Below are 13,586 nucleotides of genomic sequence, written 5' to 3' on the forward strand. Positions count from 1 at the left end.
CATTTCTTACTTTCCACTTAACTGAGGTTAAGTGGATAGTTAACATATTTGAGTTATCCATTTTTTTAATCATCTTATTCAATACTAAGTGAACATTTAGGTTATCTTCAACTTGTTTAGTTGACAAATGATAATCATTAGGTCAAATCACAGTTTGGAACGTAACCCGGTAGACTAATGTTACTACTATTAACATAACATAAAATACCTGACAAAGTTATCATTGCTTACGGTCAAAATCACTAATTAATGATAGTCCTAAAAAAAAACATAACCATTGCGTAAATTTAAAATCAATAAATAAAATACAGACATTTTTGGTCAGTCATAGGATTGCCTTGACAATTGTAAAGAAATGATTTAATGCACACATTAATAATAATAATAAGTCATTTAACAATCCCTAGCTTACATAATTGACAAGAATTAACGATCTCAACTGAAATTCAGGTCAACAAAAGTACGAAGTTAAATGTTTTGTTCAAAATCATTATTGGAATGGGTAAAATATAAGTTACAATTCTTTATTCCATTGTGTATAATTTTTTTTACCTTATTAACTGGTATATTTTCATGACTGAAGCATTTTGTACGATTTGAAATCATGTTCATTATGAACTTACTTCAACAAGATAACCTTTAAAGATAAGGTAGCATGAGAAGAATATATTTCTCACATTTAATAAATCTAGGTGAAGTGTCTAACTATCAAATCTAGAACATTTAGTTCTTACAGTGGACATGGTATTTTTTAATTCATTGAGTCACTATTCACAGGTCAACATATATATTTCTATTTGAAATTCGAAGCATATTGGAGAACGGTTGTTTCAAAAAATCCACTCATGATGATCATATTTCAAAAAAGATTTATTAAATTTCAGTTCTTAATATCGATAACTGGATGGCTCCAATGGCTACAAATGAACACCATATCCGTCTTTCTGACTGAGTAAATAATACTATAACATATAAAACGAGATGCATAATGTGTAAATTTCAATGCACATATTAACAATGAGATACAAGCACACTGATCTGACGAGTGACAATTAGGAAGGAACTGACTTCGTGAACTCCGCTGCTAGTCACCGTCAAAATGTACTAAAAAGTGGTACATCAAAATTTCACTGGACTAGAAAGTCGACACTACAGAATTTTTACTCACTAGTAATACTTTTTCCATGATAGCTATAGGGTCTACATAATGAGGATATGTTGTTTTGTAATGCCTAAATCGGCCGAGAATCGTTCAATGTTCTTTAACATACTATTGTAATGAAAACTACTTGCTTATATGTTGATTACTGCAACTAATTGTAAGTGATAAATCCTAGTCTTTTTTCAAAATCTTGGAGCTAACTATGAAAAAAAACTTCTATACGTTATCTTGTTTTCTTTTCAATCAAAGTTTGTTTTTTATTTAGTTCAGGAATATTACAAATGTTGATAGAAATAAAGACAGGCCAGTAAATCAAATGAATCTATTTTACTGAAAACACAAATAAATCTAAGTCGGGAAACCTTTGAAAACGTGGATGCACTAGACGACCGTTTCATCCTGATATGGGACTCTTGAGAAGTGCCCATACACGTCCCTGCAACCAGGGTTATCTAACTTATATCGGTCCGTGATTTCCATGAAACGTAACTATCACCACAACCTCATACTGACAAACCTATTTAACTGTACAAGATCATTTTCTTCACTTTGCTATTTATAAATGATCCGAATCTACTTATTATTTTCCTGTTTAGATAATTTTGATCTATGAGATAATTCAACTTGATAAGATGGGTGGTAGAAGAATTTGAAAGAGTTTAATTAGATTTTAAGGATAGATTAAATGGAAATTGCGCAAAAAATCGTATACGTTGTCGTAGTTGAAAAAGATCAATTAACTTAATAAACACTACATAGAACGAAAATGTTAATCAGAAGAGGAGTAACCATAGCAGTTACATATTTAAAACCACTTCTTCAGTTCATTTCTTTTAACAGAAATGGCTTCTTTAAATCGAATGGAAGCTGAATTCATTTCTTTATCACATACTTTAAATGCCAACTTTATAACCATTACATATTCGATATGGGCTATTGTAGTACTGAGAGCTATGAAATACCCGGGTCTCGGGTTGTTTGAAATGTACTTTTCAATGATAATATGTACATTTAAGCTAGTACATATAGTTGAAGGTAACAATGACAAAAAAACTTTCAACAATTTTCACCTGTTTTAGAGAGTAGTTCGTTTAGTATGAATGATCATCTTACCAAATGATATATTATCATTACTGGTATATTTCTTCTGTTCAAACTAAACCATTGACAAGTGAACTATTCTTCATAACACAGTCCAGTAGAGTATCGAAATTGTCTTCGATGTTAAGGCTATTTATCTTATTGTATGTCAATACTGAAACTATTAGGAAGTCTATAGATACCAATAAAAGTATTTACGAATATAAATCATATTGATATTTCCACAGATCGATTCTGTATTTAATAAACCCGACTCTATTGCTTTACCTTGAAAAGAAATACTACATTCCGAACTGTTATTCGAAGACATTAAAAGTACCATTACACTCATTTGGTGTCTACACTACATCCTCAAATCAGGTTACAAATATTAACCTTAATTACTAACAAGCTGAATGATTTCATAATATTCTCACTTTAAAGAGTTAGATTATTCAGAGTTAAGTAATTTTTTGTACCACACAGAGATGCTTGGCATTTTTTTCTTATTTTGAAAATTTAATTTCATAACCAACTATTCACCTAAACAGCATTTATATAATTTTGCACAAATATAAAAATCCTAAGGCTTATTTAACAAGTAAACCATGATAACAGTATATTTACACGGCATTTCATTCTCAGTATTTACATCTATCTTTTATATTCAGTTTGAGTAACATTGTAATTAGAGTGTATTCAATTTTTTGTCAATGTTATGAAATACATTTATATTAGGTGGAGATAAATAGAAAAAAACTCTATTCAACGCATCATGTTATACAAGATTCATGTTGGGATTTGTCTTGTTTAATCCCAAATTGTAAACTAGGTTTTACGGTGATTCTTTTTTTCCAGATACTTATTTTTCCGAGTAAAACAAATAAAATAAATATTACATTACAGAGATATGTTAAGAAACCGAAAAATAATTTAATATGGTCAATAATATGCCTGTTATGTGGATTGTGAGGATTTGTTCACTATTAAAAATACTTTCTACACAGACCAATATCAGCTGTAAGACAGTGGAAAACAAGAAAATCTTATTTAGGGCTAATCATTACTCATTTATAAGGTTACAACGGCGGAAAGTAATTCAAATTCACTGTAGTAGTGAGTTTTCTACCTGAGAAGCAAAAACGCCAGATATCTGTTCAGGATATTTGCGCTGTAACCTTTTCAGATAAACTCTGTATGAAAATTATCAAAGTCGATCTTCGAACCAAATATATCTTCCGGTGTACTGGTCACGTCCATTTGTTTACACTGGAAGGATAATGTATGTTTTTTTTAAAAATTTGTATCGATCTAAGTGGGTCAATGACAGTTAAGAGGCTTGGCTGGCGTAACATGAGTACTGCTGATTTGAATAACCTTGATTTAATTATGTATATTTACTCCACCTACAAGTATAAACAGTATATTTCTTGTTGTAAATCAAGAGAAATTCTCCATTTGCCTGATCGGTCCCCCCCCAATCAATTCGTCGATAAACGATGAATCTCATTTGTATTAAGACAAAGCATTCAGACGAATATTTCATTTCAGTCAATGAATATTATAATAATTTATATTAATTCTAGCTTCTTCTTAGAGCACCAAAAGGACTGTGAAGAATTAATGTGTCCGATAGAGCAGTCACGTAACCTCTCATATACACAAGCATTTATTTCGAAACCAACTCAAGTATATCAAGAGTAAATAACATAGACGCGAAAAAGTTAAAAAACCAAATTCTCAATACTAAAATCCACAAATATTTTTCAGTTTTAAACCAATAACTGATCTTAAGTAAACTATTATTGAGACCATGGAAGCAATAGACAGCTGTTTTAACATAATATAAGACCGTTCAGCAGTACATGAAACTACACCAGGTGTCGAGAGGTTAAGTGTTCGCGTGAGAGACTGAGTGTAGGCCTAATGAATGAACACCGCTGAGTACGTAAAATAATTACCTGGTGCACCCAGTACTTCAGTGATAGTTTAGCTAAGTTCATTGTTCAGAACTATGAAAAATCTATAATCTTCAAAAATCGTCTGATTGTACTCAGTAAGAGTGAATTGCCTATGATGACTAATTAAACTGACTAAATACTAACCACACTCTTTAATTTGCATATTTTATTAATGTGTTTCATAATACATAGTTTTATCTTACCACTGATAAAAGAATATACAATAATGACTACTTGTCAGGAAAAATAGAACCGTTCAAAATAATAATATTTTTTAATGAATGTGTTCTATTTACTGACGTTAGAACATTGATCTGTAAAAAAGAACAAGAACTTCGAAATACAATTATTCATACAAATTTACACTTTATTTTTAAGTAGATATTCAATCAAAACTTACCAGAACACTCTTTAAAGTATATAGGAATCCGTTTTATATGACCATCATGTTTGCTGATTACAACACTTATTAATGTTTCTTTTTTCTAATAATTTTACGTGTGCATTATATTTAAATACAGGTTACGTGACAGGAACGCCAGCGTACATCAATTTCAAACTCATTTGGCCTGCAAACTCATTGATTCTAAGTAATCATGATGTTGTCGTATTGAACTCACAAACAAAAGATTACTTCAGACCGAATAAAAAAATAGAATCATTTCAGTTAACCTATCAGATAGATATTAATTCAATCAACGAGATTCCATTTAAAACATTATTTTCATCATCGTTCCAGCCGACATTAATTTTTGATCTAATTATCCAAGAGTGTGATGCCAATGTTGGATTAAGAATATACACTCCACTTTTCAGCAATCGTAAAAAAGACAAAATGCTTCAGGGTGGTGTTGTTAAAGGATCAATAGTTAGCATACATTCTAACAAGAGTACAGTGGAAGAATCATCACATTGGGTTATGTTTAGTCCTTTATTATTTATTACGATTGGAATTAGTTTGCTTTATTTTTTGGTACTGATTATATTTGTATATATAAAACATTGTATCATATCAAACAAAGGATATCCGATTTCAGTTGAATATCAAAAACAAATTAGTAATAATCATTACGGTAATGACCTACAGTACCATCAGTTACTACTTCATCCGTTTCCTATCAAGCTGAATAATCGTACTTTGTATTACACAACATCAAGAAAAGGTGGAGATTACATTCAAACATTTCCTCCAACTAGACAAACCTTATATCATCCCACCATCGTTGCGAAACATCCCTATCATCATTATGGTAATGAATCACAGAGCTCTTACCGAAAATTCTCATCCAATTCTACCTGGCTTAATCATAATACATGGAATACGAATAACTCACAAATAAAACGAATATTTTTATTTACACATCTTGCATTCCGTGTCTTTTATACCTTTCTATTCACATTCAGTGTTGCTGTTTCCCTAATATTTAGTTTACAACCTTCAGGTAGGATCTCAACAGTTGATAATATTTTACAATGGCCAAAAATAAATCGAGAGTCAATAGAGTTCAATTCACTTTACAATAGTATGCACAGGCCATCACAAATATCAGTTTTAACAACATCCTCCTTGCCAATGCATGAAACAGAAATAGATCAGATTCATCTAGTTGGTCCGATTTTAAGGCTTCAGGCTGAAGTCCACTGGATTGAAGAATTTACTGAACAAGAATTAAAAAGACAACTTGATTACGTTGAGCGTATGAAACTAGCTTGTCAGCACGCCATGACAGTTGAATTGACCGATGCTCTTAGAGAAGGTAGACATTTGGTAAATACGAGGCTTGAAAAATGGCAGTTTAATAGTTCATCACAAAATACTGATACGTTAAACGACAACACATTACGTTCTGTCAATGAATTAGCAAATATTCATTTCAACAGACAACGTACATTATTTGATCATTTATATGAACAAATGAGTCAAAAGTTAAATTTCCGTGATTCTGAATCTTATAAAATCTATGCGAATATGCTAAATTCTGTTTTTCATTCTGGTTGGCTTCAATATGTCAAACGTATGTTGAACACTTCAGATAACTTAGAAAGAAATCCTAGACACTTTTCCAATCACAAAGTACATACAGAAACTAAACTTAACTTTCATGACAGTATGAGAAGATATTATGAATTCGGTCAACAAAGATCCGGTATCAAAGCACCATATGTGGCTTTAATGAATTATATGAATTTTTACCAAGCTGATGCTGTTCATCTGTTACCAATACAGCTGCTCGAGAAGTAAGATATCTGTTTTGGGACTTGAAACAGTCTTTTATTTAAAGCAATATATATAGCGTTTTTTGCTAATCATAGGAATCATTTGTTTTAAAATCTGTTGGTACTGTATAGTGCTATGTCTATTTTATAAAACCGTATGAACAAAATGGCCTCAATATTTTGAATATAACAATTTTTTATCCGGATCACTAATTACTTACTTATTTACTCCTTTTACGCCTCGTGATGTAGCATATGCCGCTCACCAGCATTCTCCAACCAACCCTGTTTCAGACAATACTTTCCAGTTCTTTCCACTTAACATTCATCCTTTTCATATCTGCTTCCGATTCTCGACTCAATGTGTTCTTTGACCTTCATTTCTTTTTCCCTCCAGGATTCCAAGTTAAGGCTTGCCTGCTTTCCCATTCTTGATTTTTCTGATGGCCATCTTGACTTCTTCGATCGTTGGTGCAGTGACATCTATAGGTAGGTCTGTAGGGGCTGCTTCGATGTTCGGTGGATTTAATAGGGTTGATCTATTCAGAAGTTCCTCGAAGTATTCTGCCCATCTCTTCCTCTGTTTCTGAATCTCCGTGATTGTCTTTCCTTCCTTGTCCTTGACTGGTCTCTCCGGTTTACTATACCTCCCTGTCAGTTTCTTCGTTGTATCATATAGCTGTCTCATATTTCCATCTCTTGAAGCTTTTTCCGCCGTAATTGCTAGCGCTTCCACGTATTTCTGCTTGTCAACACTAATGCTCCTCTTCACTTGTTTGTTTGCTTCTGTGTATTCAGTTTGTGCCTTGATATTCTCTGCTCTTGGTCAGCTGTTGTTAATTGCTGTCTTCCTGTTCTTCCTTTCTTGAATCATGTCTAAGGTTTTCATAGAAATCCATTCCCTATTATTGCGACCCAGAACCTCCTGACACGTTGAAGTTAGTGCTTCTTTGATCCCCTTCCAGTTGTCCTCCATCGTAGTTTCTTCTTTCAGTAAATCCTGCAGAGCTTGAAACTTGTTGTTGATAGTTATCTTGATTTCCTTGAGTTTTTTAGTATCTCGAAGGAAGGCTGTATTGGACCTTTGTAATTCTGTTCCCCCAGTTGTCCAGTGTTTCTTTAGCTTCCGTTTCATCTTGGCCACAACCAGGTGATGATCTGAAGCTATGTCAGCTCTTCTCCTTGTTCTCACATCTTCCATTGTCCTTCGGAATCTTCTGTTCATACAAATATGATCTATCTGGTTCTCCGTGGTGTGGTCTGGCGAGATCCATGTAGTTTTATGTATGTGTTTATGGAGGTATATTGTGCCACCTATAACCAATTTTTTGAATGCACATAGATTTGCGAATCTCTCACCATTTTCATTTCATTCTTCCAGTCCATGTCGTCCTATTATATCTTCATATCCGGTGTTGTCCATTCTGACTTTGACTTTAAAGTCTCCCATCAGGATGGTGAAGTCCATGTACCTATAAAAATTGTTGCTCTGATTGCTAGAATGGGTTTTGGCCTCGTGAATTCCGAAAAATCTCGGCTTTCATTATGAGACGTCATAATTCTTCCTTTAGCTCTCTGGACAGTGTTTAAATTGTTCGATTTGTTTAATCTGGTTGGCGTTTTTTGCAAGACTTTTTTCTATGGGATGGGGTTGCCGACCTCATGACCAACCCTCCTCCTTCCTATGGGCTTGGGATCGGCAGTAACTCTAGATAGGTTACAGGTGGAGTTCAGATCAGTAATAGTCGAACTTACATCTACTTGACACGGTGGTTGGAAGTAGTCGATATGAAACCTTAGACCTAGGTTCCATGTTTGTTGGCACCCGCCAATACGGTGAACCTGTGATCTTGAGGGAACTGAAACTCCGACTTATTCGACCCTGTATCATCCAGTTTTACAGTTAGAGCCATTACCGCTGAGCTATCTAAGCCGCGACTGACCTCCTTTAGGACTGAAATGTGTTTACAATTGACAGGTTATTTAAGATTGCCACTAAGAAGGGCTTGGCACACATGACATTGATCAAAGTTCAACGATGGATTTACTTACATTTAAAACAACACTCTTATTCAAAAGTGTAGTTTTCAAATTAACATCTTCAAGTTCTGCCAATATGCAAATTACTGGAAAGCTATTGTTTGTTTGAGGCTCCTTAGTTATTCATTCCTTTCACAAACTTAATTGAAACAATTGCTTCAAGGTTTTTACTGGCTTTCCTTTTAGTAACGAAAAGCACCTTCGAAATCCTTGAAATCTCCTTAAGCTTTCCATACTAAATTTGATTTCAACGAAGAAGCTGCTGATAAATTTTAATCATCACGTCTATTTCTGTTGTTACAGTAACTATAATTTACAAAAAACTCTTACAACACCTGCAATAGGCCAATGATACATTTTGAATGATAACATTTGCCCATAACGAATACGTAACTTGTTGAACGGTTGGAACAAGTAGGCACACGGAACTGTGTACTAATTGCCAGCGTAATGTCATGTTTTACTTAGTTCTTAGTCTCATCATATAAACCAGGTTTGTAAAGACGGAAGATGAGACTAAATGACAAATAAGAACTTATTACCAATGGATTACAACCAACTGAGGAAATACTAGTGGGTTATCAGAGAGGTCTGGAAATACTGACCTCGATTCCTAATATGTTTGTGGGTCCTCATTCTTGAAGAGTCTGTAATTTAAATAAAACATTTTTCCGTGCAAGCTGAGTATTAAATATCTTCCCATTCTATAAGAATTATTGATGGTATTGAAAAATCTGAAGTAAGCTCAGATTACTTAAGTGATCATAAGAGAAATTCAATTTGACTTACAAATAGCTGATATTCTATACACTGTTCTGATTTATTTGCCAACTAGTTACTAAAAGCTATCAGATCATTCGTTAAGTCGAAATTTTTAGATCTGATAACTATGACTTTGGGGTGTCAACCCTTGAAATGAGAAACAGAATAGATAGCATTTATCTGTACAACATGAAAAATATCCTCAAGTTTAAATGCTTCTGGAAAATTCATGTTCCTACAAAACAACATGGAAATGAATATCTAAGCAAATAAATACCTTCAAAATAAAATTGATTATCTCTTATTTTAAACAAAAACAAAATTTAGTAAAGTGATTGTTGTATCCTAGCAAAGACATGAGTACCGGTAACTTCCGCGACCTATTAATGGACGATTATTCTTTATATATGCTTATTGATTAACTATTGAGTGATTAGATTATGCATATCTATATTCACTTTATTATAAGCTTCATTTTGACCCATAAATTATTGTTATACGATTTACTATCCCTAAATTATATTCAGTTTATTGACTATTGTCTCCCACGTTCACAGCCACATTTGGCTTGATCTTGTACAAATATTATTTTCTAGTTTATGGTGTGATGTGGTCTGTCTGTCTGGTATATAAACCGAGTATGCTTGAAATAAATGATTCGTATGGCAGAAGCTGCAATCAGTAATCTGGACATAATTGGAAGAGCTAGGCGGACAAGGGACAAGTAAGGACGCTAGACTACTCATACTGGTCGAACGTCATTCATTTGTCACAGTGTTAAGATTTGAAAAGTCGTATTTTGACTGGTGGATAATTTACGTGATAAAAGCCAGACATAAAATCATAACGAATCGGCAACGGCCTTCTTTTATAAAGTCATAACAGTAATAATACATGAAAAATCAGCCTTATATTAAGCATGTATCCCGGTAAATGAAGGGACAAAACGAAATCGGTCCTTTTTTGTGCCAATGCCTAATCACTTCAATCAGTACAACGAAAACGCCAAAAAGTTATACATAAAAGTTTTGAACACCTTTATGGTTAAATGGATTATTATAACTACTAGATAAAAATCACCATTGTGAACAACTTTTTAAAAAAATAAGTTTTAGTATATGATCTAAAACCATCTTAATTACATAATAATTATGTTAATTAGACAAGTATTGAAGCTTCGTCAGATACTCCTTTATTGGACTAATTTTAGTTAGGGATTTGCAAATTATGTTCGAATTTAACACAAATTTTTAACTATTGTATATATATATATATCCCGATTAGCTCTTACCTTCAAATGCTACTTAATACCATAGAATTTCAGTTACTTTTTTATGGGCATTTATGCAAACTTGGAAAAATTAATGTCGCTCTAACATTTCTGAGATAATTTATTCAAAAGTTGCTGAAGAAATATAAATTCCCTAATGAGAAACGCTAAATCTCAGCTTACAGCTTCTTCAAAATGATTATAAAAGATTACAGTTTCGAACTTTAACTAATGAAAGAGTCATTAATCTTAATTAATTATTGACGGCTTTCTTATTTGTGGTGTATGTGGTCTTAAATCAGTGTTCACCTGAGTGGTAACACAAAAAGTTTCTGTTATGTTATGAACAAGGTGTTTAGTAGTTTGGAAATAGTCATCATTCAGTGAACGTATTGAAAATCTATGGATTATTTAATTTATCTCTATTATTCCGCATAAAAAGATGTTTTGTTTTGGAACTCAATATGGTGATTATCACGCTCTCCTTGTCAGAGCGTAAGAATTTTCTACGTATTTAATTTGCTAAAAACTATTTACCGACGACCTCGAAAATCCTGACAATCAGGAGACTGATTAATGAGAGCATCTTTTTGGGGAACGATGATAATTAGTATAAGTGATAGTCGTTATTAGATAGAGAACCTAATTTAAAGACGTAATTGACTGAGAAGGAACAAATTATAAGTAATAAGACTAAAATGCCAGTCTGATCTATTATTACTAACACGACCATGAAACTATTTTAGTTTCGAATTACATTCAAATCTATTTGGATTGTTAGAAAGTACTACTTGTCCATACTTGGCATCTGAACAATAAAAGGATTACTCACAATATATTTGTAATGCTAAAATAACAAACACTCGGATTTAACTAGATGAACCAAATAACCCTGGGCTATAATAGATTAATTTGAAAGGTTACTCTATTCTCCATTAATAGTGAGATTCTTTGAGGCTAATAAATGAATCAGAGAGTAATTTCATTTCTGATAGCATTTTATTTTTTCTGCAATGAATCGCTCAAAGCCAAATGATTTTGTTTGTATTCAGGACAAACAAGTCTATGAAATGACCACTGACACACCAATGTGATTGAGAAAGACGAAATGTAGATATGTGTTTAATGAATGGAATTTAACTAATTTCTGTATAACTATTATTCGTTCTCTCTGTACAACTACTGTTTTATCAAATAGTAATCATAAGCATTTACAGAGGAATAAGACTTCTAATATAACTTTATCTAATTTTATAAATGAGTAGTGAAATTGAATCTTGGTACGCCATGATAAAAAGTAATCCAATCAACCAAAATATGGTTTAATTTTTCGAACAACTGACACTAGATAAAAATGGAAACGGTCACTTTTAAATGGTTGAAAGAAAACAGGAGGATGTACTAAATCAATATTTTAGACTAGTAAATACTCATTAAATAAGGTGTATCTGAGATTGTGGACGTAATAGATTATCGGCGATGGATCTATACCTAAGACATCGAGCATCAAAGTCGGTGATATTACCACTCTTCTGAATGTAAGACTGAGATGGTTATTTACTTTAGATACAAAACAAAATTAACTTCTGAAAAGTCTATATTCTAACAATGGATAGTATGGGTAATCTTTTCAGTGTTAAAATACTAATTATACTGAACTAATATTTCAGAAAAATTAATTGAGATTATCCAAATTATCTTTTGTTTTGTATTTATTTCAGTCTTAAGAAAGTATTCAGTTCTCCGAATCATTATCGTTCACTGTTTCATTTATCCCCAGAAGCATCTAGCCATCCCATGAATTCTGAGTCCACTTTTAAAGCAAATCATCAAGTGAATAGTTTCAAAACTCTACAAAGTCAAAAAACACAACAAGAACGTGTATTCTTAACAACAAATGATTTGGAAGAATATACAGATGGCACAATTAGTTCAGTGAGTGATAAATCTACACAAGACTTTTTCAATGAACAAAATACATTAGTCTCAGAAAATTTTATTCAATATATTAAACACAATAGTCAACAAAATGTTCAAAGTCATTCGAACTATCCAAACAAACATCCAATGTTACCAGTGATGACTTTAACACATATTCGTTTAAGTTTACTTATTTTAGATTGTTTCATTATTGCTTATAGATTTTTTCATACATATGAAATTTTGAAAGCTTTTTGGACAGGTCAAACCTTATTTGTTGATGCATCAAGCTGGTTAGAGAGACAAACACACACCACTGTAGATAATGAAAGAGACAATGGAAACTTTCATGAAGCAAGCAAAACAACAGTTGAACCGTTTGAGAGTCATTCATGTAGAAGATTTTCAGAAAAAGGAAAATATCTGGAATCAAATTTGTCTGATTTTAATGAAACACCGAATAACCGCTTTTCAAGAATAGCATTATTTCATTGTCTTCCACAACATCAAAATCTATATGAATGTCGACATGAAAAGCAGGTAATTGTTTCGAGATTTCTTTTTAAATTAATCGTTTCGATTCATTACATGCATTCAAATCAAAAATAATAAGCTCATGCTTAGTAATAGTTGACCATAAAATTACACTCTTCTTGGAATCTGATGATCATCTTTCATCAGATATCATATCCACTTTTAAAATTAGAACATTTTCATGCAAATCACATCCTTTATTACATAATAACGAAATCTTGACTTGAAAAGGGTTTTAGTTTGTTTTTACTTTCTTAAAAATTCAAACATAAGCAAACAACAAATCTTAGGCTTACCAGACTTTGTATATGTTTACATTGTATCAGTATTGCTATTTCCATCATTAGTTTAGATTTGGATCTTAATTAATTTTTAGGCAAATTATAAAATGTTATTAAACGTTAAAAAAATGACAATTTTGTGTGGCATGATTAGTTGTAATCATTCTGAGGAATAGAAACTAGGTATCATTGATTACTTATCAAGGTTGTAATGAAAAGTTGATTTCGTTGGAAATCTAAAAATCTGAATTTTTAGTAATATGTTTACAGAAACTAAGGATGAAAGTCAAATGGTGAGATAAGTTAAAGAGAAGGGTGATTTAAATTACTATCCCAGTATATGTCACTAATAAAAGAAC

At 32.3% G+C, this 13,586-nt stretch overlaps 1 protein-coding gene across 1 annotated transcript in view; it reads left to right on the forward strand.

The window, feature by feature from the left end:
- The window catches only part of Smp_148740 (hypothetical protein), a gene marked incomplete at both ends in the record, with an annotated part of 153,904 nt that overhangs the window by 107,660 nt on the left and 32,658 nt on the right, over positions 1-13,586 (forward strand). Inside the window, 2 exons of the mRNA XM_018794744.1 lie at positions 4,725-6,441; positions 12,214-12,952. Coding sequence (XP_018649125.1) covers positions 4,725-6,441; positions 12,214-12,952 — 2,456 coding nt within the window. The remainder of the gene's footprint in view (positions 1-4,724; positions 6,442-12,213; positions 12,953-13,586) is intronic.

Source organism: Schistosoma mansoni, chromosome 1 (assembly GCF_000237925.1).
Source record: "Schistosoma mansoni strain Puerto Rico chromosome 1, complete genome".
NCBI lineage: Eukaryota > Metazoa > Platyhelminthes > Trematoda > Strigeidida > Schistosomatidae > Schistosoma > Schistosoma mansoni.